We start from the raw sequence: 23,170 nt of genomic DNA, 5'->3' as shown, positions 1-23,170 counted from the left end.
AATGAAAAATTGAAACTAGTTAGCTAACTAGATATCCGTTTTCTAATTACCTCAAAATATGTGTCAACCATTTACCTCCCCTCAAACTGTTGTCCTAGGTTATAAAAAGAGTCATTTGGGTGAAAGGTGGGCCATTATTACTAGCTGGAGACTGATCACAGAAGACCCACTGGACTTATTTAATTTTGTAGTATTTTACCTTCATGCCAGAAAGAATACCACTACCAGATACATGACACAGGAAATATCCTTTATTATTCTGTACACTGAATTTTCCATGAAGAGGACAGCTTTTAAAATAAACACATACCAGATATGGACATCCGCATGACATCGGAACAGTCCGTGACACAGGGCACCATTGAAAGAGTCCTTGTTTACACAGAAGTGGGTAAACAGAAGGATGAGGGCAGGAACCCCCAAAGCAACTTCACATTCACCAGAATTTTGGTGACTTGTACGATTGCAACTATAGCCAAGCTGCACATCCTCAGAGCTGTGGATTTTCATATTTAGGAGGGCAGGACATCGGTTACCCTCAAATTCCTTCAAACAAAAGGGTTGCATTTATTTTTTAAAATACCAAGTGTTTCCGTCAACAGCTGAAGAAATATTGGAGAAAGAGGAAGTACTGAATGTCCAGAAAACATGATACTTCCAACATGTCTCTACTTAGTAGATTGTTACTGGTCACTAGATCATTCAGGAAAGCCCTACAATAAACTGTGTGTTTCCTTCTTTGTAAATTTAACATAATAACGTTGCTACGGAGACAGGATTTTTTTTTCCTGGGTGAGACCTTCAGTTCTCTGATTCAACCCTTGCTTTTACAGACAGAGAACTCTGCAGCCCACAGAAGTGGAGCCCATCCCCCCAGGTTACCCATAAGACAGTCACAGACTCAGCCTGGTGCAACTCTAAATGCTGTGCATTTTACCCCACGCCATACTCCCTCTCTGTTCTCCCGTTCATGGCTTTCAAAGGATGTAAACGAAACGAGCTCAGTAAACTTCTTACTAAAAAATGACATCTTTGGTAATAATGTTCAGTCTCACTCACATTACCAGGATCCTTTGGCAAGAGACAGGCTCCCACCTGGGCTGGAACCCCTCTGAGAATTAAGGCAGCTTCGAGGACCTTTATTTAGCAGGATATTTGGCAAGAGTTGGCAGGTCCCCTTCTCCTCTGTCTCATTCACATCTGGAATGAAGACCAACTCACAGGTCGACACTAAATAATTAGACATTGAAGAGATGTTAACAGGATGGTCTTAAACAGATATTTCAACACTTCGTGGAAAATAAAAATTCTTTAAAAATCTAGTAAAATAGCAAAAGTGCCCTATACAGTACACAAGAGCACCCTTATCCTGGGTAACCTCTACAATAATAATAATAATAATAATAATAATAAAATGTCCTCAAAGAAGAAGTCAAACATCGTTTATGATAAAGCCCATGCTCTCTTTTCATTAAATGTGGGTGAAAGGTGAACCCAGAAGGTCTGCCAACACCTCCATGAGAACGTCCACAGGTGTCCCAGGTCCCCCACCCCCAGAGCTGCTCCCCAGGCTCGGGAGTCAACTTTCCCCAGAAGGCAGCACTGCTGGGTTGGTTGGTGTTGGGTCAGCTAGCACCACATTTCCAATTCACCCTCAGCCATGTGTCTGGAAGCAGAAGGGCCACATACAGACAGCAAAGAGCAAACTACAGGATTTGTCTGAAGGGGGCCCCTGGTACACAGGCTTTTCTGACTCATATCTGCCCAGCAGACTCAGCTCTTCACATGCCACTGTTCCCTAGAGCAGGGGTCCCCAACCTTCAGGATCTAATTCCTGATGACTTGAGGTGGAGCTAAAGTAATAATATTAGAAATAAAGTGCACAATAAATGTAATGCGCCTGAATCATCCTGAAACCATCCCTGAAAAACTGTCTTCCATGAAAGCAGTCCCTGGTGCCAAAAAGGTTGGGGACCATGGCCCTAGAGTGGCTCTTTTCATCGAAAGAGAGCAGTGAAATACTTTCCTCCCTGGCAAACAGCTAGAGGGAAATAAATGACATCTCCTCCTCCCCTCTTCCCTTCTTCCAACACATTGCTCTTTTGCTAAGAAATAAATACTCCTTGGCCACTTGACTGGATGGATTGTTGTTTACATTTCATGACAGCCCTGGGTATGGTGAACTATATTGTGCTGGGAATTTCAAAGTGCTCTCAGCTGAGAGTCAGAGCTGAGAGTTGAGGGTCCGACTGGATCCCTTAGTAGCTGAGGAACTTTGAGCAAGAATGACAGAAATGTTGGACCTTGGTTTTCTCACCTGGGAAATGGGGACAGAGAAGCCAGCCCTACAGAATCTGCCCGGTGGATGGGAGGCAACGTGAATGAAAGTGCTTTGTAAAAAAAAAAAAAAAAAAGGTCATACCTAGGGAGGAATTACCCTTCAGGGGTGGATTCAGAGCCACAGGTGGGACCAGATAACCACCAGGCACCGGTCACTCTGCTCTCATTCCCACACCTGTTTATTCCACCCTGTTGGGTGCTTCCAGGCTGCATCTTTTTCAGGGTCTAAGACACCTGCTGCTTGGGTTGTCTCAGATTTTTAACTGGACTTTTTTATATGAAAAGATCTAAAGTCTCCTGAGTTTCCCACTTTAAAGAATGCCATAAAGGAGCCTGACTCAACAGAGCTCTGACTCTGAGAGAAAAGCCATTCCCCTGCCCCCAGCCTGCCCCCAGGTAACCATCTTCCACTGACTCCGCAATCAGTAGATCAGGCTCAGTGACTGCCCGCCCCATCCCCCTGTCCCGCCCCACTTTCCCTAAAGCACCTTTGGGGTGTGTGTCACCCTGCACTCCCAGTGAAAATGATGTGGCCTCGTTCCCCACCGCCCACCCCCTCCCCCCCCCGCAAGATTCTGCAACAGGGCCTCTCACAGTCAGAACAAGAACCCACAAGTCTAGATTTCTGAGAGCATAAGAAACTGATACCACAAAGAGAAATTCCAAATAGATGCCACCGACTAACCAAGCTATAAATCACCTCTCTGAATGAGCCAACACTAACCAGCAAGCACCACCAGAGGGCAGCACTCATGAGTGTTTATCAGAAATCAACCTAGAAATTCTTCACAACAGCCAATATGAGAATATGAGTGACCTCAACCTGAGTGACCGGGGAGCTGTGTCCTGGGTTCCCTGCTGCCCTCGTGAAGAGAGACAAAGGGAGTTTTCAGGGCCCACTCCCCTTCACTCAAGAACCCCTGGTCCACACTGGGTGGGATTCCCACAGAAAGGCTTTGAAGGTATCTGTGAACACCACAGACACAGCTGTCTGTCAGATGGCCTTTGGACACTGACCTGGCTCTGTGAGGACGGCAGAGGATCCTGCAGTGGAGACACACAGCTGGCCTTGCTGGCTTCCCACCCCGAGTCCCTGAGGAAGGTCCCAGGAGCCACAGGCAGCTCTCTGAGCATCATGCCCGTAACAGAGCAAGACCGCGTGTGGACTCTACAGACTCATCTGGCTCCTGTGCAGAAGCCACTTACTATGACCCCCACAGCTCTGGGCCCTCTGAGCACCAGAAGCCAGAAGAAAGCCCCAGAACACACATAAATCAAACCCAGGCCAACTGGAGTGAAAACCATGAAGATTTATGCTCATGATCCCCACAGAGCTTCTCTCCATGGACTTCATAACAGCAACAAATATCCCCAAAGCTCCCTGATCAAGGCCCAGCACTGACCAGGGCAAACAGAGAGGCAAGATCCACATACCACTCCCTTGCCCCCGACTCAGCCTGGCTGCTTGGGTGCGTTCTGGTTTTATGATACCACTCCCTTGCCCCCGACTCAGCCTGGCTGCTTGGGCGTGTTCTGGTTTTATGGTGTCTGACCCGAAAAGCAACATCCTGCCCAATTTGGTGGACTGAAGATTTCTTCTGTGGCCCAAAGTACCAGCCAGCACAGTAGGGAGTTCTGCCTGAGACACAGACCTCAGCCCCAGCTGGCTCCCACAACTGGGGGAGACTTCCTCAAAACTAACAGAGGTTCAACAGAAGTCATTTTTCCTGTTCCCTCCTCTCCTCTTCTCCTGCGAGGCTTAGCAATCCAAAAGCCCACAGCCCTCAGGCCAGGTGAACAGAAGGTGAAAGAAAACCAGGTCACTAAATCAGTGGTAACTTGGAAAAGAGGAAGAAGAAGGGCTCGGAGAGGAATCCCAAGACAGTGTCCGGGGTGGCCTTTGACCTGAACGTTGGCGCTGCAGGGTTCCTCCTCGGGGCCAGGTTCAGATGGCCAGCCAGTGTTGCAACTGCAGAGAGAGACAGCAAGGCCAGGGTCAGGGCAGGCAGGGACCGAGGGATGAGGGCTGCTGAGAAAGACAGCAGAACCACAGAGGGAGCAGAAAACACAGCCGCTTCCTTCAAAGACTTGGAGCACACCTAAGAGGGTTCCCTAATTGTCACATGGGGACTTCCCGGGTGGTCTGTCCGATGGCTAAGAATCCACCTGCCAATGCAAGGGACATGGCTTCAATCCCTAGTCCGAGAAGATTCCACATGCTGCGGGGCAACTATGCCCATGCGCCACAGCTATCGAGATCTAGAGCCCGCATGCTGCCACTGAAGCCCATGCTCTGCAACAAGAAAAGCCACCACAGTGAGAAACCCAAGCACCCCAGCCAGACAGCAGCCCCCGCCTGCCGCAACGAGAGAAAGCCCGCACAGCGATGAAGGCCAAGCACAGCCAAACATAAGTAAAATAAAGCAGAGGAAAAATTAAATTATAATTTTCACTGAGACCCAGAAAGGGCAAAGGAGGCTTTGCAAAGTCAGCCAATCTGAAGCAGGGGAGTCATAGGGAAACTCCCCAAACCCCACCCCCACATTTTGAAAGGGAAAAGAGTAGGGCTTAGATCACCAAGTTACTGATGTACTTGCAGCGCTTCCTTCAAGATAAGCAAGCCTCAACCTAATCTGGGGATACTCCACAGTCACAACTCAAAGAGGGAGAACAGAGCTGAGGAAATTGGGGCATCTGGTACCTCAGGACCAAGGAGCAGGGGGGCAGGCAGAAGCTGGTAGTGGTCAGAAGACAGGCCCCTTTTCCTCCATTCCTAGTATCATACCCCCAGGCGCTCTGGGGTTTCTGGCGTGTATGGTGTGTGGTCGCAGTGGGTCCCCACCCCGCAGCACCCACCAGAATGGTCCAAGCTGCACCTACTTGGAACTGCCTGATGTCCCTCTGGGCCACCAGGTGATGCTCGCTCTCTGGAGTTATGCCATAGGCCAGTCTCTGTGAGGATGGAGAAGTGGAGGAGGCCTCAGCTTGGCCCAGGGATACCCTTCCAGCAGCCCGGAGCACACCCCACATCAGGGCCACCTGCTGCTTGTCCCTGCAGGCCCACATGGACAGCAGGAGAGGTTTGTACAAGACACTCTCCACCCTGCTTTATGGAGCTGGTCATTTTACCTTGAGATATGCATTTGGTGGACGCTTACTGAGCTAGTGACTGCTGTCACACACTGGCCTCAGCCCTGGGGGTCCAGGGCTGAAGGACACCCACACACTCTGCTTTGGGGGAGCTTACAGCTCACAGAAGGGGCTGACACTGAACACACACACACAGAGGCACTTTTACAACCATGACTGGAAGCAGAACTACAGACAAGCTCAGAGCACAATGAGAAAACAGTGACAGAACCTCAGTCCTGCCTGGGGACCGGGGCCACCTTCTTAGGGGGCTAGACACAGGGTGGACTCAGGGAATGTGTCTGGAATCAATGTCTGATCACTAGGTGGGCAGACCTCAAAGTGTGAAGAATAAAAAAACTCAAAGTAGGTCCTGGTTCCACATCCAGGATGAGCTCACTGAACGCGGTCCTCCCAAGGGTCCCGAAGGTCCCGGACCATAGGATTTCATGAACAGGAGACATGTCTCAAGGGGGTGGGGGTGGACACAGCCCTGCCTGGGACCCTCTTCCCTAAGTTCCTGTACGGCTCACTCTTTTAGGTCCTCCTGTGTGTATCCGCCCTTTCATGAGAATATGAGTCCAGGGGAGTGTGTCTAGTGCTGAGAATATGGTCTGCCCTGTACAGATTTTCAGTAAGTATGAATAAAGACAGTGGATAAAGAAGGAATGAAATCAGAAGGACACGAAGAAAAGACTATCACCATTATTTATAAAGAAAGGCCATTTAACTGAAGAATAGGGCAGACATAATTTCAGTTAAAATTCTTTGGTTCCCAAATACTGATCCTGAATATATGTATCTGCAATGCACACAGCTCAAAGAAGAAATGTACTTCGGAAATCTCTGGTTTAGGCTGATCAGATCATGGTGAATACAGATAGGGAGAGTGGGAGACATCTAGGGTTATGCCAAACCTTAGGAGATGGGACACAGGAGTGGGCATAGTTAATACAGACTAATTCCTCCTTAGGGGACTGGAGGGCTGAGCTTATTGTGGTGACAATGGCCGGAGCACACTACATATGACAGACGACGTAACAGCAGGCGTCATGCGGCGGCAATCTCCAGTGCGCCAGGCACCGGGCTAAGCATTCCCTTTCACCTCTCACGGTTCACCTGATCATCCCAGGGCACGAAAGCGGAACCTGAGGCTTGGGGGTAAATAACATGGCCAACATGGTGGGTCCGTCTGACTCTAGCGTCTGTGTCCTGTCTGTCTCTCCTTTTTAAAGATTTACTCTATTGAAGTATAGTTGATTTACAATGGTATGCAAGTTTCTGCTATACAGCAAAGTGACTCAGCTATGTGTATTCTTTTTTTCATTGTGTGCTTTTTAAAATTTTTACAGTGTTGTGTTGGTTTCCGCCATACAACCATGTGAATCAACTACAATCACACATACATCACCCCCCTTTCCTTCCTGTCTGTCTCTCTCACTCCAGCAGGAATGACCTGGGATGCCCCTTCTCCTGCTGTCCCCACCCTGCCCGGCTGTCCCCTACCCTGCCCGGCTGTCCCCCACTCTGCCCTGGGCTGGTCCAGAGCTCACCTCTCGAATGGAGCCCCGGGTGCTGAAGAACTTGTAGACGATGTAGGCGGGCACCAGAACCATGGAGGAGCCCGCGATGCCCCATCCGACCCAGTTGGCCCAGAGTGGGAAGATGTAGTCATCGTAAGTGAGTGGCTTGAAATTGATGATACTCACAACCACCACAAACTAGGGGAGAAAGGATACAAGGATGAAGGAGAAGAGAGAAAAGGAGAGGGGAGGAGATGGGAGGGAGGGAGAGATACAGAGAGGGACCAGAGAGAGGTGAGGACTAATTCATGAGATAGATGCAGGGGATGGAGACAATAAGGATGGAGGGAAAGAGAGAGAAAGGATTCGAGGAAGGATGGATAATGAAAAGGAGACAAAGAAACAGGAGCAATACAAATAGAAGACTAGAAAGGTGACCCTGGAGCTGGGCTGAGGGGTGGCACACACAGCCCCCACCCCAGACCTGGCTTCAGGCTGGACACCCTGCTCATATGGAAGCCTCCTTGGAATCAACAGGGCAGGCGGAGCCTCCTGAGCAGGTCTCTGCATCCCAACCTCCTCCCCTTAGAAGCAAAATCCCCACCTCCACCCTCACCCCGGGACGCTCCCACCACACACTACACACCAGGAGGAAGGCAGGGCTGACAAACTTCCAGCAGAGTCTCCAGTACAGGCCGGGCTTGAACCCCATCATCTGCTGGATGTCGCTGCTGAACCTGTCCACACCTGCGCACACACAGGCAGGCGCGTCACCGCGGCCCCTACAGAGCCCACGGCTACCCACTCCCCTCCGCTGCCTCCCGCGGGGGTCTGCCCCCAGGTGGAGAGCAGAAAGCGGGGCAAGCAGGGGCACCTTGGCTCACAGTAGACCTGGGGATGGGCACTTGGCTGGTTCAGAACAGGTGAGAACACACTCAAGGGTAGCGTCCCCTTGTATGAGTAACCCCAACTCACTTTTCAGAAGGAAAACCAGGGCTTGGGGAGGGGACTTGTCCCTGTTACACAGCCAAGGTGGCCTGACCCCAAAGCCCAGCTCTTTCCTCTTGCTTCCCGAATCTTAAAACAATGATGACTGTGGATACAGAGGCTTCCCGGACTTTAATCCGGTAGAAGAGACCAGACTCTTTCTGGTGAGCAGAAAAGAGTGAGAACAGGATAAACACGTTAATTGTGACACACTGGGGACTTTCCCTGTGGTGCTGAAGAACCCGCCTGCTGGTGCAGGAGACATAAGAGATGCAGGTTCAGTCCTTCGTTCAGAAAGATCCCCTGGAGGAGGGCATGACAACCCACTCCAGTATTCTTGCCTGGAGAATCCCACAGGCAGAGGAGCCTGGTGGGCTAAAGTCTATAGGGTCGCAAAGAGTCGGACACAACTGAAGCGACTTAGCACACACGCACGGGTGAAAAAGCGAATGATGGCACATTTCACTTTCTACCAAGTTCTCCCCGTTCAGCTCCAGAACAAGGGTGCCAGAGAAAACACAGGACACTCAGCTGCATTTGATTTTCAGAGACAACAATACTAAATTTTAGCTTAAGAAATTTCAGGCAGTATTTGGGACATACAATAAAAAAAAAATTACCCATTATCTGAAATTCAAGTTTAACAAGGCGTCTTGTATCCTGGATTGACTAAATCTGGCAGCCCTACTCTAGAATGAATGGCATGGCTCAGGGAGCAGCAGTTTCCTCCGAATTCCTCTCTTAACAGCTGACACTGATGCCTCTGGGGCCTTTGCCACCTCTTGTTAAAGGGAGTTCATGCAAAGCTGAGTTGAGAGCTACGGACCAATATAAGCCACTTATACAACTCTGGGATCAGCCAGTGACAGCGCTGGAGATGAAAAGCCCCTTTGCCTGACCAGGTGAAAAGTCTCCAGAAGCCCAGGGGGCCGAGGCTTTTCCACACACACTCAGGGCCCAGCACCTACCATAAAACCAGGAGACGCCGATGGCTTCCATGAGCACAGCAAAAAGAATGGAGGTCCCCGCCGCAAACGTATCCAGCAGGGTCAGCACATATATTCCACCCTGGGGTGTGGACAGAGAGAGCCTGAGGCCTTCATGGCTAGAAGGAGCGATCAACTGTTCCATCCATCAAATTGAGCTCTCCCCTGTCCGGCTCACTCAGAACTCACCCCTACCCCATACTCAAGTAATGAGGTTTAGGGTGCTACTGTGTTGCTGCTACGTATTCTAAGACCTTCTGGGGTCACTGAGTCTGAGGGTAGGGACTTCAGCCAGTAAAAAGCAAGCTGGAAGACTTCCAGGATTCAATCCCTGGTCAGGGAACTAAATCCTGCATGACACAACAGAAAGATCTCACATGCCTCAGAAGTTCGAAGATCCTATGTGCCACAGTGAAGAAACGTTACAGCCAAATAAATAATCAGTATTAAGAAAAAAAAGCAAGATGGATTTTATCAATGAAAAAAATGTTGCTTCCCTTGTAAGTAACAAAGGATGCCTCAGCCATCAAGCCATCACATTACAGCTGCCCTGAAGGGGAGCCCTGAGGGAATGCAGGATAGAAACAGGATGCCTGCCATATAGCAACCAACTGCTGCAGTCACCCCCTGTGGGGGCACTCAGCATGAAGAAGTGTGGATACTGGCCCCCAGATAGCAGAGGTGTATATCAAAGGAATGATTTCAATGAGCCCAGACTCTTGCATCTTCCTATAGACAGAAAAGCCCTAAACTCCTTAACTTGAGATGTCTGGTTTTCTTTAATTAGCAGTAATCTTTTGATCCAACTTCCTCATTTTTTGTTGCAAAAACTCATATATTCTTGAGGCAGGAGATAGATGGGCCCCAGGTTTGACATTTACAACTGGCCCCCTGTTCACACTTACTGGAGTGATAAAAAGACAGGCTCCGGGCCAGACATTCACTACCAGCCCTGTGTTTACATTTCCTGAAGCAAGAGACTAATGGGCTCTGGGCTACATGTTTAGGACCAAAGGTCTGCCTACATTTTGAGATGATATGACAATAGGAATATGGTGGTTAACCGGGCATTGGGTACTTCATTGGCATGAATAGAGAGGGGCTAAACTCTGTTAAGAGATCAAGAGGTCATATGTTTTCCATCCTTGGGCCAGGAAGACACTATACATGTGCAAAAGGCTTCTTGGGGTCAAAAATGCAGGGAATGCCAGACCATAATAATGCCAGACCCCCTCCATATGCCTCTGCAATGAAATCCATCTTGACTAAGAAATGTGTGCACACCCAGGGAAGGGTTCTGAGGTAAATTAGCCATGGGCGGGGAGGGTCAAAGCAAGACAACTGGCCAAGAAGAAGACAAAGACCTGGAAGACTTCCCCTTTAACAAGGATTTAAACTTTCCAAAGGTGCGACTCTAGCAACTCTGAGTTCACCCATGCATCTTTCCACATGCACTCTGCTTTTCTAATATATGCTTTACTTTCCTCTATACATTTCATCTCCTTGTCTGATTTTTCCTTACAAGGCAGACAAGGACTAGGGATGGAGATTCTAGGCTCCAGCCCCTATGGTCTAATGGTTAGGATTCCTTGTTTCCACCCAGGCAACCAGGGTTTGTTTCTAGTCAGGGAGCTAAGGTCTTGTTTCCAGCCACTGCTTGTTGCAAGCTACTGCTTACTGATGCATGCATCCGAAATCATCCTGGCTCCTCCCTGACCTCGTCAGAACAGCCCCTCAGAGCTATTTGAGATGCTGTGCCAAGCTTAGGGCTTCCTTAGTGTTCAGATGGTAAAGAATCTGCCTGCAGCGCAGGAGACCTTGGTTCGATACTGGGTCGTGAAGATCCCCTGGAGAAAGGAATGGCTACCTGCTCCAGTATTTTTGCCTGGAGAATTCCAAGGAAAGAGGAGCCTGGTGGGCAACAGTCCATGGAGTCGCAAGGAGTCAGACACAACTGAGCAACTAACACGTTCAGGCTAAGTCCTCAGTTTGGTTCACCAAATAAAACCTAATTCTCAACTTTCAGGTTGTGTACTCTTTTTCAGCTGACAGTTTAAAATGGCCCTTTGCTGCTCCCCACCCCAAACCGATAAGCAGGTTTGCCCGGATGTCCTCAGGCTTAGAGGGGATAGACGACAATGGGATATAATCCTAGAGGACGGGACCACAGAGTTCAGGATACCAGGTACTGCCATGGTCCCCCTAGTCCTACCGTCTGCTTCAAGTCTGGGAATACCTGGCTGGATTGAAATGTGGCCTCACAAGCCCCAGGTGACCCAGAGCCAAGCCCCCTCACCTTGGTTATGCAAAACAGAGCCAGAAGGAAGGTTCCAAAGGAGACAGCAAACGTGAAGAGTTTCCGGTGTCGCTTCAGAACCTGGAAGTCATCGGCCAGGCCAGTGATGACTGCCTCCATGCCTCCCATCTGGAGGGGACCGGGCAGGGTGGGATGCAGAGGTGAATGAAAATTGTGGCCCGCCATATCAGCAAAAAAAAAAGGATGCTCCAGCCATCAGCTCCCAACCAAAGGTACATCCTGAGGGGACTCAGGATGGGGAAAAACAGGATACTGGCCCTAGATGGCTGCTGCTGTTGCTGCTGCTAAGTCGCTTCAGTCGTGTCCAACTCTGTGCGACCTCATAGACGGCAGCCCACCAGGCTCCCCCGTCCCTGGCATTCTCCAGGCAAGAACACTGTAGTGGGTTGCCATTTCCTCCTCCAATGCTTGAAAGTGAAAAGTGAAAGTGAAGTCGCTCAGTTGTGTCTGACTCTTCGCAACCCCATGGACTGCAGCCCACCAGGCTCCTCCATCCATGGGATTTTTCAGGCAAGAGTACTGGAGTGGGGTGCCATTGCCTTCTCCAGTGGCTAAGATACATATTAAATGATTTCAGTGAGCCGAGACTCTTGCATCTTTCCCTTAAAGAAAAGCACTAAATTTGTTAACTTGAGATGTTTGGTTTTCTTCAGTTAACACTGACCACCTGGTTTTTGTTGCAAAACTCCTATAAATGCTAGTTCCTCCCTTACCTCTTCAGAGCAGCCTCGGAGCAATCTGATAGGCTGCTGCCCAGGCTTGAAGTCCTTAGAAAATTTGCCAAATACACCATAATTATCAACTTTAAGGCTGTGTAAATTTTTTCAGTCCCTGGGGTCCAGGGAGTCCAGTCTCAGGTACCCAGCTCCCTCGAACCTCCCAGCAGCCCTGGACTCACGCACCCCAAGAGATTTCTAAAGAAATTGGTAGGTTCGGCTTTCTCCCTATCCTCTCACCCTACTTCTGCCCTGTTGTCAACCAAGCTCAGAACTCAGAAACCATGTGAGAGGGAGCCAAGAGTTAACGCCTATCTCCCCCTTATCAACAGGGTCTTGACTCCTGTCCACTCACTCAGCCTGAGTGGATGCTGATGAAATACCAAAGGAAGAATTGTTGGTGAGAGAACAGGAGTTACTAAACTCTGAATTCAGTTCCCCCGTCTGTAAAAGGAGAGTACTGGGCTGGCTTATCCCAGGTCCCTTCTAATGTAAATTTCCACAGTGCCGAGGGGGTTTCTCCTGGTTCCTAGCAGGTGGCTCAGTGATAAAAAGAAAACCTGCCTGCAAAGGCTGGAGATGCAAGAGATGCCAGTTTGATCCCTGGGTCAGAAAGATCCCCTGGAGGAGGGCACAGCAACCCACTCCAGTATTCTTGCCTGGAAAATTCCATGGACAGAGAAGCCTGGCGGGCTGCAGTCCATGGAGTCGCAAAGAGCTGGACACAAGTGAGCATACATGCCATCATCATTGCCTTTCTGAGTACTGATTTCTTTGTTTGCATTTAAATAGGGCCTTCTGGAAACAACTACTAATCGGGGATTTGAATGGGGGAAAACTTGAGACTTAGTAGTGTGTGGTTATTTGGGGAGGGAGCGTCAGAGTCTAGTGGTATCTGTGGGCAGATGGTATCCTGAACAAGGTCACTCACCGAGCTGTCAATTCCCAGAGCCAGGAGCATGATGAAGAACACAATGGCCCAGAATGTGGATCCCGAGAGGGTAGAAATGGCTTCTGGGTACAGGATGAAGACTAGGCCAGCTCCTGGAAGAAACATCAAGGACCTCATCAGTGGCTGGGGCTGTGGGTCTGAGCTGAAGATGACAGGGGAGCATTTGAGACCCAATAAGCCCTAGTCCAGCCCCATCATATTTGGTCAGTCATGTGTGGATAGAGCAAACCAAGGTTCTAAAGATGATGGACAGGGACTTCTCTGGGGGTCCAGTGGTTAAGATGCTACACTTCCAAGGAAAGGGCTGTGGGTTCGATACCTGGCTGGGGAACTAAGAACCTATATGCCATGTGGGTGAGGCCAAGAAAGTAAATAAATAAATATGACTGATGAAGCCAGATCCAAAATAAGGCTGGAAAGAAGGTGGGGTCATCTTAACAAAGCTCTTGAATGCATAGGTAAGAAGCTGAGAGGCGCTTGGGAGCCATGGCAACTTTGTTGAAGAAGGAGGCTGGTGACTTGATTTCCCAAGAGTTTGATATCAGTTTCATATCACCAGAACGCCAAGGGTTCGATCCCTGGGTTAGAAAGATCTTCTGGAGAAGGTAATGGGAATCTACTCCAGTATTCTAGCATGGAAAATTCCATGGACAAAGGAACCTGGTGGGCAACAGTCCATGAGGTCCCAAAGAGTCAGACACGATTGAATGACTAAGCAGGTACACATATGCCAAGGAGGTTGACCTTAAACAGCCAAGCCAGAGGGCTGTACCTCTCCTGGACAGCTACAGGTCTCAAACCTCACCTCCTACACCTTGTGAGGGATCCTCTTACTCCCAAAACTTTGTGAGTTTTCAGAGTTCATCAGAAGCAGCCCCTCCCCATGTCTCAGCCTATCTGTGGCTATAAAAATACGAGAAGGAATTAAAAAAGAATACGAGAAGCAGTGGGGAAGCATAGGCTCTACTGTAGGGCTGGTCAGGGTTCAATTGCTGGCACCATGACTCGCTAGCTGGGTGACCTGGAACAACTTTAATAGACTGAATTTCAGCTTTCTAATCTTTAAAATGGGTCTATTAAGACTTGCCTGGCAGCACTGCCAGAACTAAACCAAGATATGTCAAGTGCTTAGACCAGGGGCTGGTACAGACTGGGTGCTCCAAAAACCTCTCTGGCCTGGCCTGATTCAGAAGATTCTGCCTGGAGTTGCTTCTGACGGCCTCAAAGAAAGCCCGTCCAGCAGCAGCAGGGAAAGCCCCGTGTCCAGCCCCCCTCGGTCCTGCAGCCACAGGAGAGCTGCACAGCTGAGAAGAAGGTGAGCTTCTCAGCCCCTTCCTTCCCAGTGGGCAGGCCTACACCCACCTTCAGTGGCAACATCCTCAATGTTGACCTTGTGCTCATGGGCCATGTAACCAAGGATGGAGAAGATGGCAAACCCGGAGATGAAGCTGGTGACACAGTTGATGGTGCTGGTCAGCAGGGCATCCCTGGGGGAAAGCAGCACTGTTAATTCAAGTTGTCTGACTCTCCACAACCCTGCTCATGGACCATCTATGGAATCCACGGCTTCCAATGCCATCCCCCTCTTCCGTTTGCTGATGCATTCCAGACCCCAGTGCCCTACCATTCCTGGGTCAGAGACTGTGGATGTAGGAAATAGGTCAACTGCTGGATAAAACACTTTGATACCAGAAACTGATATCAAACTCTTGTTGGGAGATGGAATCACCAGTCTCCTTCTTCAACAAACTTTCCGTGGCTCCCCAGTGCCTCTCAATTTCTCACCCTGGCATTCAAGAGCTTCGCTAAGATGACCTCACCTTCTTCCCAGCCTTCTTTCACGGGACTCTCTAACACGCACTCTCTGAGCAAGCCAGTCAACTTGCCGGTTCACAAACATACCACCTCTCCTGGCTCTGCTCATGCTGTTTGTGATCCACCCACTCCATGTCTGCCTATCCCAACCCTAATTCTCTACCAAGGCTCACCTCAAAGGCACCCTCTATGCTCTCACTGATCCTCTATCACAGGGCTGATTACCCCATTTCCTTAGCCTCCCTATAGCCTGTCCCACTTGCATGCATTCATCCTACTCTGTCTTGTACCAGGGATTCTGTCTTAAGCCTTTGACAGAGAGTGATGAAGCAGCCCCATTTGTTCTGTCTGAAGCCTTCACAGCACTGGGCCAGCAGGAGGCAGCATTAAATGCTTACAGAGCCAGCTGATCTAGAGCACTGTCTTCTGACTTTCCTACCCTGGGCAGACTTCTTATTCTTCCCTGTGGTCTTAAGTACTGACCCTGCCAGGGCCCTCACCCCTCAAGCAACCAGCCTGGATATTCCGCCCTTGTCTGCCCCCGGGGCGTCAGATGGACAGAGGGGCAGTGCTGGCTGCTCTGAAAGTGACAGTGTCCCTCTGTCACAGCTATGCACTCCCATGATTGCCCAGGGTTAGTGGCCTCAACTATCCCAGCTCCTCAGCTTGCACTGCTTAAGAAGTGTCCTGAAGGGACATATGTTCACCAAGACCCCCATAGGCCATGTCAGATTTCATAGAACATCCAGGATGATCTTTACTCTGCCTCATCTCACAGGGAAAGAAACCTAAGAAGAAAATCTGACTTGTTCCAGGCCAGAACCCTCTCTTCCACCCCTGTGAGGGTACCCAGGATTTAGAGCTTTCTGGAATCCCAGAAGGATCTTACCTGTAGCAGTTATTGTCAAATTTGTTGTAACTAGCAAATGCAATCAAGACTCCAAATCCAGCCCCCAAGGAAAAGAATATCTGAGTCGCAGCATCAATCCACACCTGAAATGGGCAGATAAAGGGCATCACCCTCGGCTCCCAGAGAACTGGACTACCTCACTGCTTCAGACGGGCGGAGAAGCCCCAGGGATGCTCTTAGACTCAGGAAATGAGATCTAGCCAGAGATGGGCAGTCACACAACTCCTGCTCCCCAGCAGCCTATACAAATTCTGTGGAGAGAGGCTGGGGTCTCTCTGGCATCATCCAGCCTTGGGTGGTCATGAGTAAGCTCACCCTGGAGGAACTCCCTGGCTCAATTAGATATTTTGATTTTCAAAGAAAGTTACAAACCAAAAGTTAATAAACTAAATGTGGCTTTAAAGTGGATGTGGCAAGGGCAAAGGGTTAAGACTATCTCAGGTGTTTTGGAGACAACAGCTTCAGGAAGGAGTTATGATTCCTAGTAGCTTCTACCAACCCACAGAGAGTGGAGACTTCTTGGTGGCCAATGGGGCTTACTTCCCTCATCTGATGGATGATGAAATTACATGGCTAGAAGCCTGGAAATCTGAGCTTCTCCAATTGCTCAGCCTCATGGTCTAGCCCTGGTCAATTTCACTGTTTATATCTCAGTTTCCTCATCTGTACAATGGGGATAATTTTACCTAGCTCGCCAGGACTAAGCCACAATCAGAGCTATGAGACTTCTGTCATCTCCCACTTTGTAAGCAGAGGGTGTAACAAGAGAAGCCACCTGATGGAGGAAGACAGAGCTGCTCCTTCAGATGGTACTCAGGCTATTTCTACTGTTGGAAAGATTTAAGATATGTAAACAGTGCAGAACAGATAGAACTCTGACTTGCTTTACAATTTACAAGACTGATTTGTTTCTTACGCTGTTATATTTCTGGCAGTTACTAAGGAAGCAGGTTTTTCTCTTGGTTATTGGGCTACAACACTGAGGTATGCCTAGACAGTGTAAGCTGTGTCCCTCCTAAACCTCTGTTGGTCCTCCCTGCCAGGATATTGTGGGTTCAAAAAGAGTATGGGGATATCTTTGGGGATTCTAGGGGGAACGTATTGAGGTGTTGTCACTGAGGAGCACATGAGGGAAGAGGTTGGAAATCATCTCAGCTGTGATCTGAAGATGCTCAAGGCCCTAGGAACCTCCAAGGTGTCTCTGCTCCTGGCCTCAACCCGCTATTTTGGACTCCACTCCAAATTCACCCCACCTGCATGGTAGTCTCTGGGCAGGACAGTGAGCTAAAGGAGATGTGAGGAGAGACAGTCAGTAGGGTCTGGGTCTCCCCATGGCTGAGTCTACTCCTTATGCTGACATCACAGATGGTACCAGAGGCCAGGGTTGGAGACCAGAGTAGAAATAGGTCTGGGGTGTTGGAGTGGGTTAGGGGGCCATGACATTTGGCAGGGGTAAGAACCCAGGACAGGATAGTGCTGTCTTTGAAAAGAGGGGGTCTGCAAAGGCCACTTAGTAGAACCACAGATTCCAGGTCATCAGAGCTGGACAGGCTCAAGGATATTGTTGAGCAGATGAAACCAGTCTTTGGGCAGACGGAGATGCTGCCGCTCAGAGTGGGGAGGATCCACCCCAAGCCACATAGAGCACTGAGAACCCTCCTCACCCTGGCCTAAGGGGTGGGTGGTCGCTGGGCACTGACCGTGGCCTCTTTTAGGCGGTAGAAGTCGATGTGCAGGTAGGCGTTGATGCCATTGGAGGCGCCGGGCAGCGTGATGCCATGGACCAGGAGCACGAACAGCACGAGGTAAGGCAGCGTGGCGGTGATCCACACAACCTGGCAGTGGACAAGCTGGCCGTGAGAGTCTGGCTCTGCTGCCCGTGTGGTGCAGGATGGGGGTGAGGGAGCCAGTCACACCCTCCCCGACCTCCTTCCCACAGCGCATGTGCTAAAGGCTCCATCACTAGGTCAGACCTGGGGCACTCCAGGACAGAGTGGACAGCCCAAGGCTGCACCTAGCGAGAAAGCCAGCCTACCGGAGGTGCTGCCACCAGGAAGCTAAGGGCAGTGAGAATGAAGACCAGGTTCTCGCAGTGCCCAAGACCTCCTCTTCTACAAGCTGCCCAGGAAGAACTAGGCACCCCCACCTTTATGCCCTCCATTGTCCCTCCTCTCTCTGTCTTGTTTACCTTCATTCAAACATATCCTCCTAAGCTCACTGCCCAAGGAGGGATGTGGTTGGGCAGAAACTCCCATCTGTAGCAGTTCTTTCTTTTGGGCAAATACAAACTGCCCTGTCCAGAAACCTGTAAAGGAAGAGGCTGTCCCCAGACTAAGAAGAGACACTTGCCCGTTCTGCCCAAGCTAAAGAAACAGAGAAGTGGGGGAAGGAGAAGGCTGCGTGGCTTCCTCTTCGTTCCTTCTCACCCCTGACTATACATGAGAATACTCTGGGGGAAAGTATACATTGAAAATGTCAAAGTTCAGATTCCATTTTTGGAGTTTCTGATTGGATTGGTCTGGGATGGGTCCTGAACTTCAGGACCCATGGCTCCTGGCACTTTCCTGGTGGTCTAGCAGCTAAGACTCCATGCTCCCAATGCTGGGGGCCTGGGTTCAATCCCTGGTTGGGAAACTAGACCTCACATGCTGCAACTAAGAATCCTGCATGCTGCAAGACTTGGCAAAGCCAAATATACATATTATATATATATATAATATATATATTTGTTTTAAAGCTCTCCCAGGTTGCAGGGGACAAAGACAGACGAGGAACATTTATGAAGCGATTTCCATCTGCTAGCCCAGAACCAAGGACCTCTCACCCTATCCTCCCAACTGCCCTGGAGGCTGGCAGGACCATTAATGGGCCTCACTTTTCAGGTGAGGACACTGAAGCTTAGGGGGTATCATTCATCCTGAGGTCACCCAGTAGGGAATGATGGTGTCTGGACTCCAATACAGGTCATCTGACCACAAAGCCGTGTTCTTAATCCTTCATGCTACTTTATGTTTGAGCCCCTGTCAAGACTCCTTTGAAACCCTGTCTGTCTTTTGGCCTCAGCATCCCCATTTGTACAAGCACCTGGAGTAGACGGTCTTGGAGAACCTTTTAGGTCAGCATTTAGATGTTCAGTACAGGCTTATAGTTGCTAAGGCTCGTTCAGCCGAGGACTACGAGTTGGAGGAGGCAGACAGGACTCCAGGGCAGCAAACAGCACTGTGTTTGACACCCTTGCCTGACGCCCTGGGAGCTAACTGACTCCTGACTCATACCTCCACCCTCCACCCTGCAGTGGTCAGTGGGTCAGGGTCACTGTGTGGTCTGTGGTAACCCCGTTCCCTGAATCAGACTGTACCCGTCCCTCGCTATCCCAGGCGCCAGCTGTGAAGTCATGCACCTTCCCAAACAGAGCCTTCACCAGCCAAGACGGAAAGTGTGAACATTTGCAATTCATCCCAGGCCAGCTCTGTGGCTGGGACAGCCTGCTAAGAGAAGGTCCCTGTCCTGTTCTAGATGTAGTCTGGGAAGAAATAAGCAACACTTGTGGTCTTCTCAGGAGCCAAAGTATAAAAACAAAGAGCACAGCAGTGTCCTGTGTGAAGCTCCTTATTCTGGAAAGCCCCTCCCATGGACTGCAGGGCCCCCTGCCCACTCAGCCGCCAGAACACCGGAGGACTTGAGCAAAATGTGGGCAGGGACCCTGGGTGACGTATCTTCATCTGGGGCGGGGCTTCCTAGGGCAACACCCCTGCCCTGCTAGGCCCCTCACTACACTCCTCAGGGGAGGGGATGAGTCCTCCTCTGAAGGTACCTTTGTACAAAGGAGTGGAACATGCTCAGCTCCACTCCTTTTCTCTTTAGCGTCGGTCCCCTCAGAGACAACTCCTGCCTGCTCCAGTCAAGTGCTAAACCAGGTGGGGCAGGCTGTACCCCTTCAGCGAAGGTAATAGGAAACTTAATTTGGGGGTGCAATATTAGAAGTGCGTGGTGGCCCCTCACACAGGCTGGCAGCAGTGGTAAAACTCATACACCTTCTGCAGCTCTGTTGTCGGCAGAGGCCAGAAGAGCCCTGCTCCGGACCCCCAGGAGAGGCATGAAGAAGAGGCTGGATGAGGCTGGCCTGGGGCTTCTGTGGCTTCGCTTGCAGTTCCTTCCATTGGCAATGCCTTCCTTCTGCTCCCTCTCCACCTGCCCCTGTCCTTTGAGCTCTATCCCAAATGCTACCTTCTGCATGGTCTTTGCAGACCCTCTCAGTTTGATGAACTTCCTTCTGCCACTTATGTAGCTTTTTGGACCGTGAGAACCATGGTAAGAAAAACCTTATATATTAAGACACATGGATTGCTATAAGTGAATCACAAATTCCACAAGACAGCTCTTACTTTACTACAGGCAATGTACACTGCTATTATCTAGACAATTTCATTTTGAAAAACTGTGGTGACCCCCCTAAATTGATTTAATGACAGTTGAAAAACCCAAAGTTTGTATCTCAAAGTGCAACCTGACTACTTGTTGAAAAATTATCTTCAAGGTAAAGAAAGTTAAGTTTTTAAGAAAGCAAGATCTGTAATAGTATGTATAGTTTGTGGCCATTAGTGTTTTTTGAAATGGGGACACACATGTGTCTCTGGATGGGGATGCAAGAACGAATGTGATTGACCTACACCTGCCTGTAACACACATAATACTACAATCAACTGAATCTGTCGTATTTACTCTTGCATCACTAATACCAGCACCAAGCCTGGCACATAGGAGGTATCCATAAATGCTTAAAAAGTTGAAGTGGATTCAAAAGAACACTTAGTGAGGTTCCCCAAACTCATTTACCCACCTACCCTTCTTCCTACCTTCCCTTCTTCCCTCATTAGTTCTTCAGTAAATATTTACTGAAGACCTACTATGTGCCAGGTATTGGGATGGTTGTGGTCCAATCCTGGCTCTGCTCTTAGAATTCCTCCAAGCCCTGGTCTGCATTTCATTTGGGTTCTTCCTTGGAGCAGATACCATGTCTCCAACATTCTAAGAGGAAGTTCCACTTCAAGCTCTTTTTGACAGACTCCATTCTCACTCTCTGCTGGTGCTTTGCGCCATCTTTGCTATCTATCACTTAACCAAGACTCTGGGAAAACCACAGAGATGCCTGATGCATCCCACTTTCCAAAATCAGTTGCCTAATGAAGCTTCTCATAAATCCAGGCTGCCTGATTCAGATAGGCTGTTGCCTTGTAACTCCCAACGAACACACACTCCGTGTGTTCCATGTTGACTCTGGGCCTTACCACAAGACTTATTTTGGCCCCTGGGACAATAGCCAGCATGATGTAAAGAGAGACTGGAAGAGCTGCTTGCACATTAGAGTATGTTTCCTTGGAACATGCTCTTGGAACTCAGCCACTACACTGTGAGAAGCCCAAGCCACATAGCAAAACTATATGGAAACAACCCATGGTGCTCTGGTTGACAGCTCCAGTTGAGCTCCTAACCAGTACCAAATGCCCTCAATGAGTATGTGCCATCTTAAAGGTTCCAGCCCAGTCATGCCCCCAGACATGTAGCCCAAGCAAGATCATATGGAGAAAAAGAACCATCTTGCTGATCCCAGTCAACTCAAAGAATCACGAGAGACAATAAAATGATTGTTATTTTTCCATCATGAAATCTTGAGCTCTTTTATTACACAGCAATAGCTAACCGAAACACTGGATAGAATGTTTCCCAGCTACAGCCTCTTTAATACAGTCAAGCTCTACATAGACCCACAGGGTCCAAATGGAGTTGTTGTTCTCATGATGTTTCTCAGGCTCAGAATCGATGTGGGCAATGACCTGATTATACTCCACCCTGAGGGGCTGGCTATGGGGAGCAGTGTCACCTAAATCAGAACACCAACTCTGGCAAGCTGTCCTAGGTCATCTAACTCTATACTCCTCTCCCTAGGAAACCTAAACTCTTGTGAACACTCAGCGCTGTGTCAGAAGATGTTCTAGGATTCATCCAGATATCTTCTAGAGCATTCTCTTTTACTCAAAAATTCAGGGGTGAGAATGATCAATTTTATAGTGAAGGAAATGGTTATATTCTAAAGAAGGCTGCAACACTGGCATGCAACTTTAGTCCCCTAGAATTTAAGATTTATCAAATACATGTCAATAGATTGCTTTGGGCTTTGGGTGTCCTCATTCCCTGATCTCTGCTATTAGGGAAGATTTGGTGGGAAAGTGTGAGGAACCCTGATCCACTCACATGCCCTCACCCTACTGTTGGAGAGCCGGGAGCTTAGGAAAGGGAAGGGATTTGTCTGAGGTCTCCAGCAAGCTGGTGGCAGAGCTGGGGTGAAAACCCAGACTTTGTTCTTCTGGCATCACCTTTTCCTTTCACCAACTACCTGAATTATAGGTAGGAAAAAACACCTTTCTTTCTTTTTCTTTTTTTTTTTTTTTTTTTGAGGCCAACCTCCCAACTAAAAGAGAAACAAAGACATTACCTTTCCTGATGTCTTCACTCCTTTCCAGAGGCTAAAAAACAGGACGATGACCACGATGATCAGACAGAGCAAAAGCTGCCACTGGGGCAGGCCAATGTCATGAATCCCACTGCTTTCATGCAGATGCAGGACGCCACGCCTGCCAGGGAAGATGGTATCATCAGGCAGGACGACCTCGGCCTTGACCACAGGCCAGTCCCTGAAAGTGTGCATCGATGGAGACGGGCCCAGGCTGCCCCCGTCCCTGCCCCGCATCACCGGGACCTGCTCTGTGCAGTCACAGCCTGTGCCTCACACTGCCCTGCCCTAGCCAGCAAGTCTTCTTGGAAGACACCCCCACCCAAGGCTGTTTTTCAAACAGTTACAGAAGTTTTCAACATAATAAATATCTCTGTTTGCCAGGTCCTGGAGAGATGGTGGTGAATAAACAGAGGAAAGGTCTCTGTCCTCACAGGCTAAAGTAGTGGATATTGGAACATCTGGCAATGTCTGCAGATATCTTTGATTGTCACAACTTGGGCAGAAGGCATCTAGAGCAGCAGTCCCCAGCCTTTTTGGCACCAGGGACCAGTTTCATGGAAGACAGTTTTTCTATGAATTCAAGTGCACAATATTTATTTCACACTTTATTTCTATTATTATTATGTCAGCTCTACCTCAGGTCATCAGGCATAGATCTCAGAGGTTGGGGACTGCTGATCTGGAGGACAGAAGAGTGGAACAGCCTACAATACACAGGACAACATAAACATCCTATACGGCACGAAACAGCCTCCAAAATTCCCATGTTGCTGAGCTTAAGAATCCCTGGCCTGGCGACTAAGAAGTAAACATTTCTCCTATTTTACTCAAACTAAACCTATGTATATCCTCTGCCTTAGCAATTCTACTCTGGGTATCTGTCCAATAGACACATATACACATGTCCATCAAAAGACATGGTGTAGAATGTTCATAGCAGCATTATCCACAACAACTCCAAACTGCAAAATTCTCAAATTT

General features: G+C 49.2%; 1 protein-coding gene across 1 annotated transcript in view; it reads right to left on the bottom strand.

The window, feature by feature from the left end:
• Window positions 1–3,630: 3,630 nt before the first annotated feature.
• Window positions 3,631–23,170, bottom strand: part of SLC6A2 (solute carrier family 6 member 2) — a 38,225-nt gene continuing 18,685 nt past the window's right edge. The window contains exons 4-14 of the mRNA XM_069549865.1: window positions 22,169–22,307; window positions 17,376–17,510; window positions 15,655–15,758; window positions 14,313–14,437; window positions 12,930–13,042; window positions 11,262–11,390; window positions 8,948–9,047; window positions 7,639–7,739; window positions 7,023–7,190; window positions 5,221–5,292; window positions 3,631–4,309 (exon numbers count right to left, since the gene is read on the bottom strand). Coding sequence (XP_069405966.1) covers window positions 4,286–4,309; window positions 5,221–5,292; window positions 7,023–7,190; window positions 7,639–7,739; window positions 8,948–9,047; window positions 11,262–11,390; window positions 12,930–13,042; window positions 14,313–14,437; window positions 15,655–15,758; window positions 17,376–17,510; window positions 22,169–22,307 — 1,210 coding nt within the window. The 3' untranslated portion in view covers window positions 3,631–4,285. The remainder of the gene's footprint in view (window positions 4,310–5,220; window positions 5,293–7,022; window positions 7,191–7,638; window positions 7,740–8,947; window positions 9,048–11,261; window positions 11,391–12,929; window positions 13,043–14,312; window positions 14,438–15,654; window positions 15,759–17,375; window positions 17,511–22,168; window positions 22,308–23,170) is intronic.

The sequence above is a fragment of the Ovis canadensis genome, chromosome 14, assembly GCF_042477335.2.
Source record: "Ovis canadensis isolate MfBH-ARS-UI-01 breed Bighorn chromosome 14, ARS-UI_OviCan_v2, whole genome shotgun sequence".
NCBI classification, from domain to species: Eukaryota; Metazoa; Chordata; class Mammalia; order Artiodactyla; family Bovidae; genus Ovis; species Ovis canadensis.
This window is presented reverse-complemented; position numbering and strand designations above follow the sequence as displayed.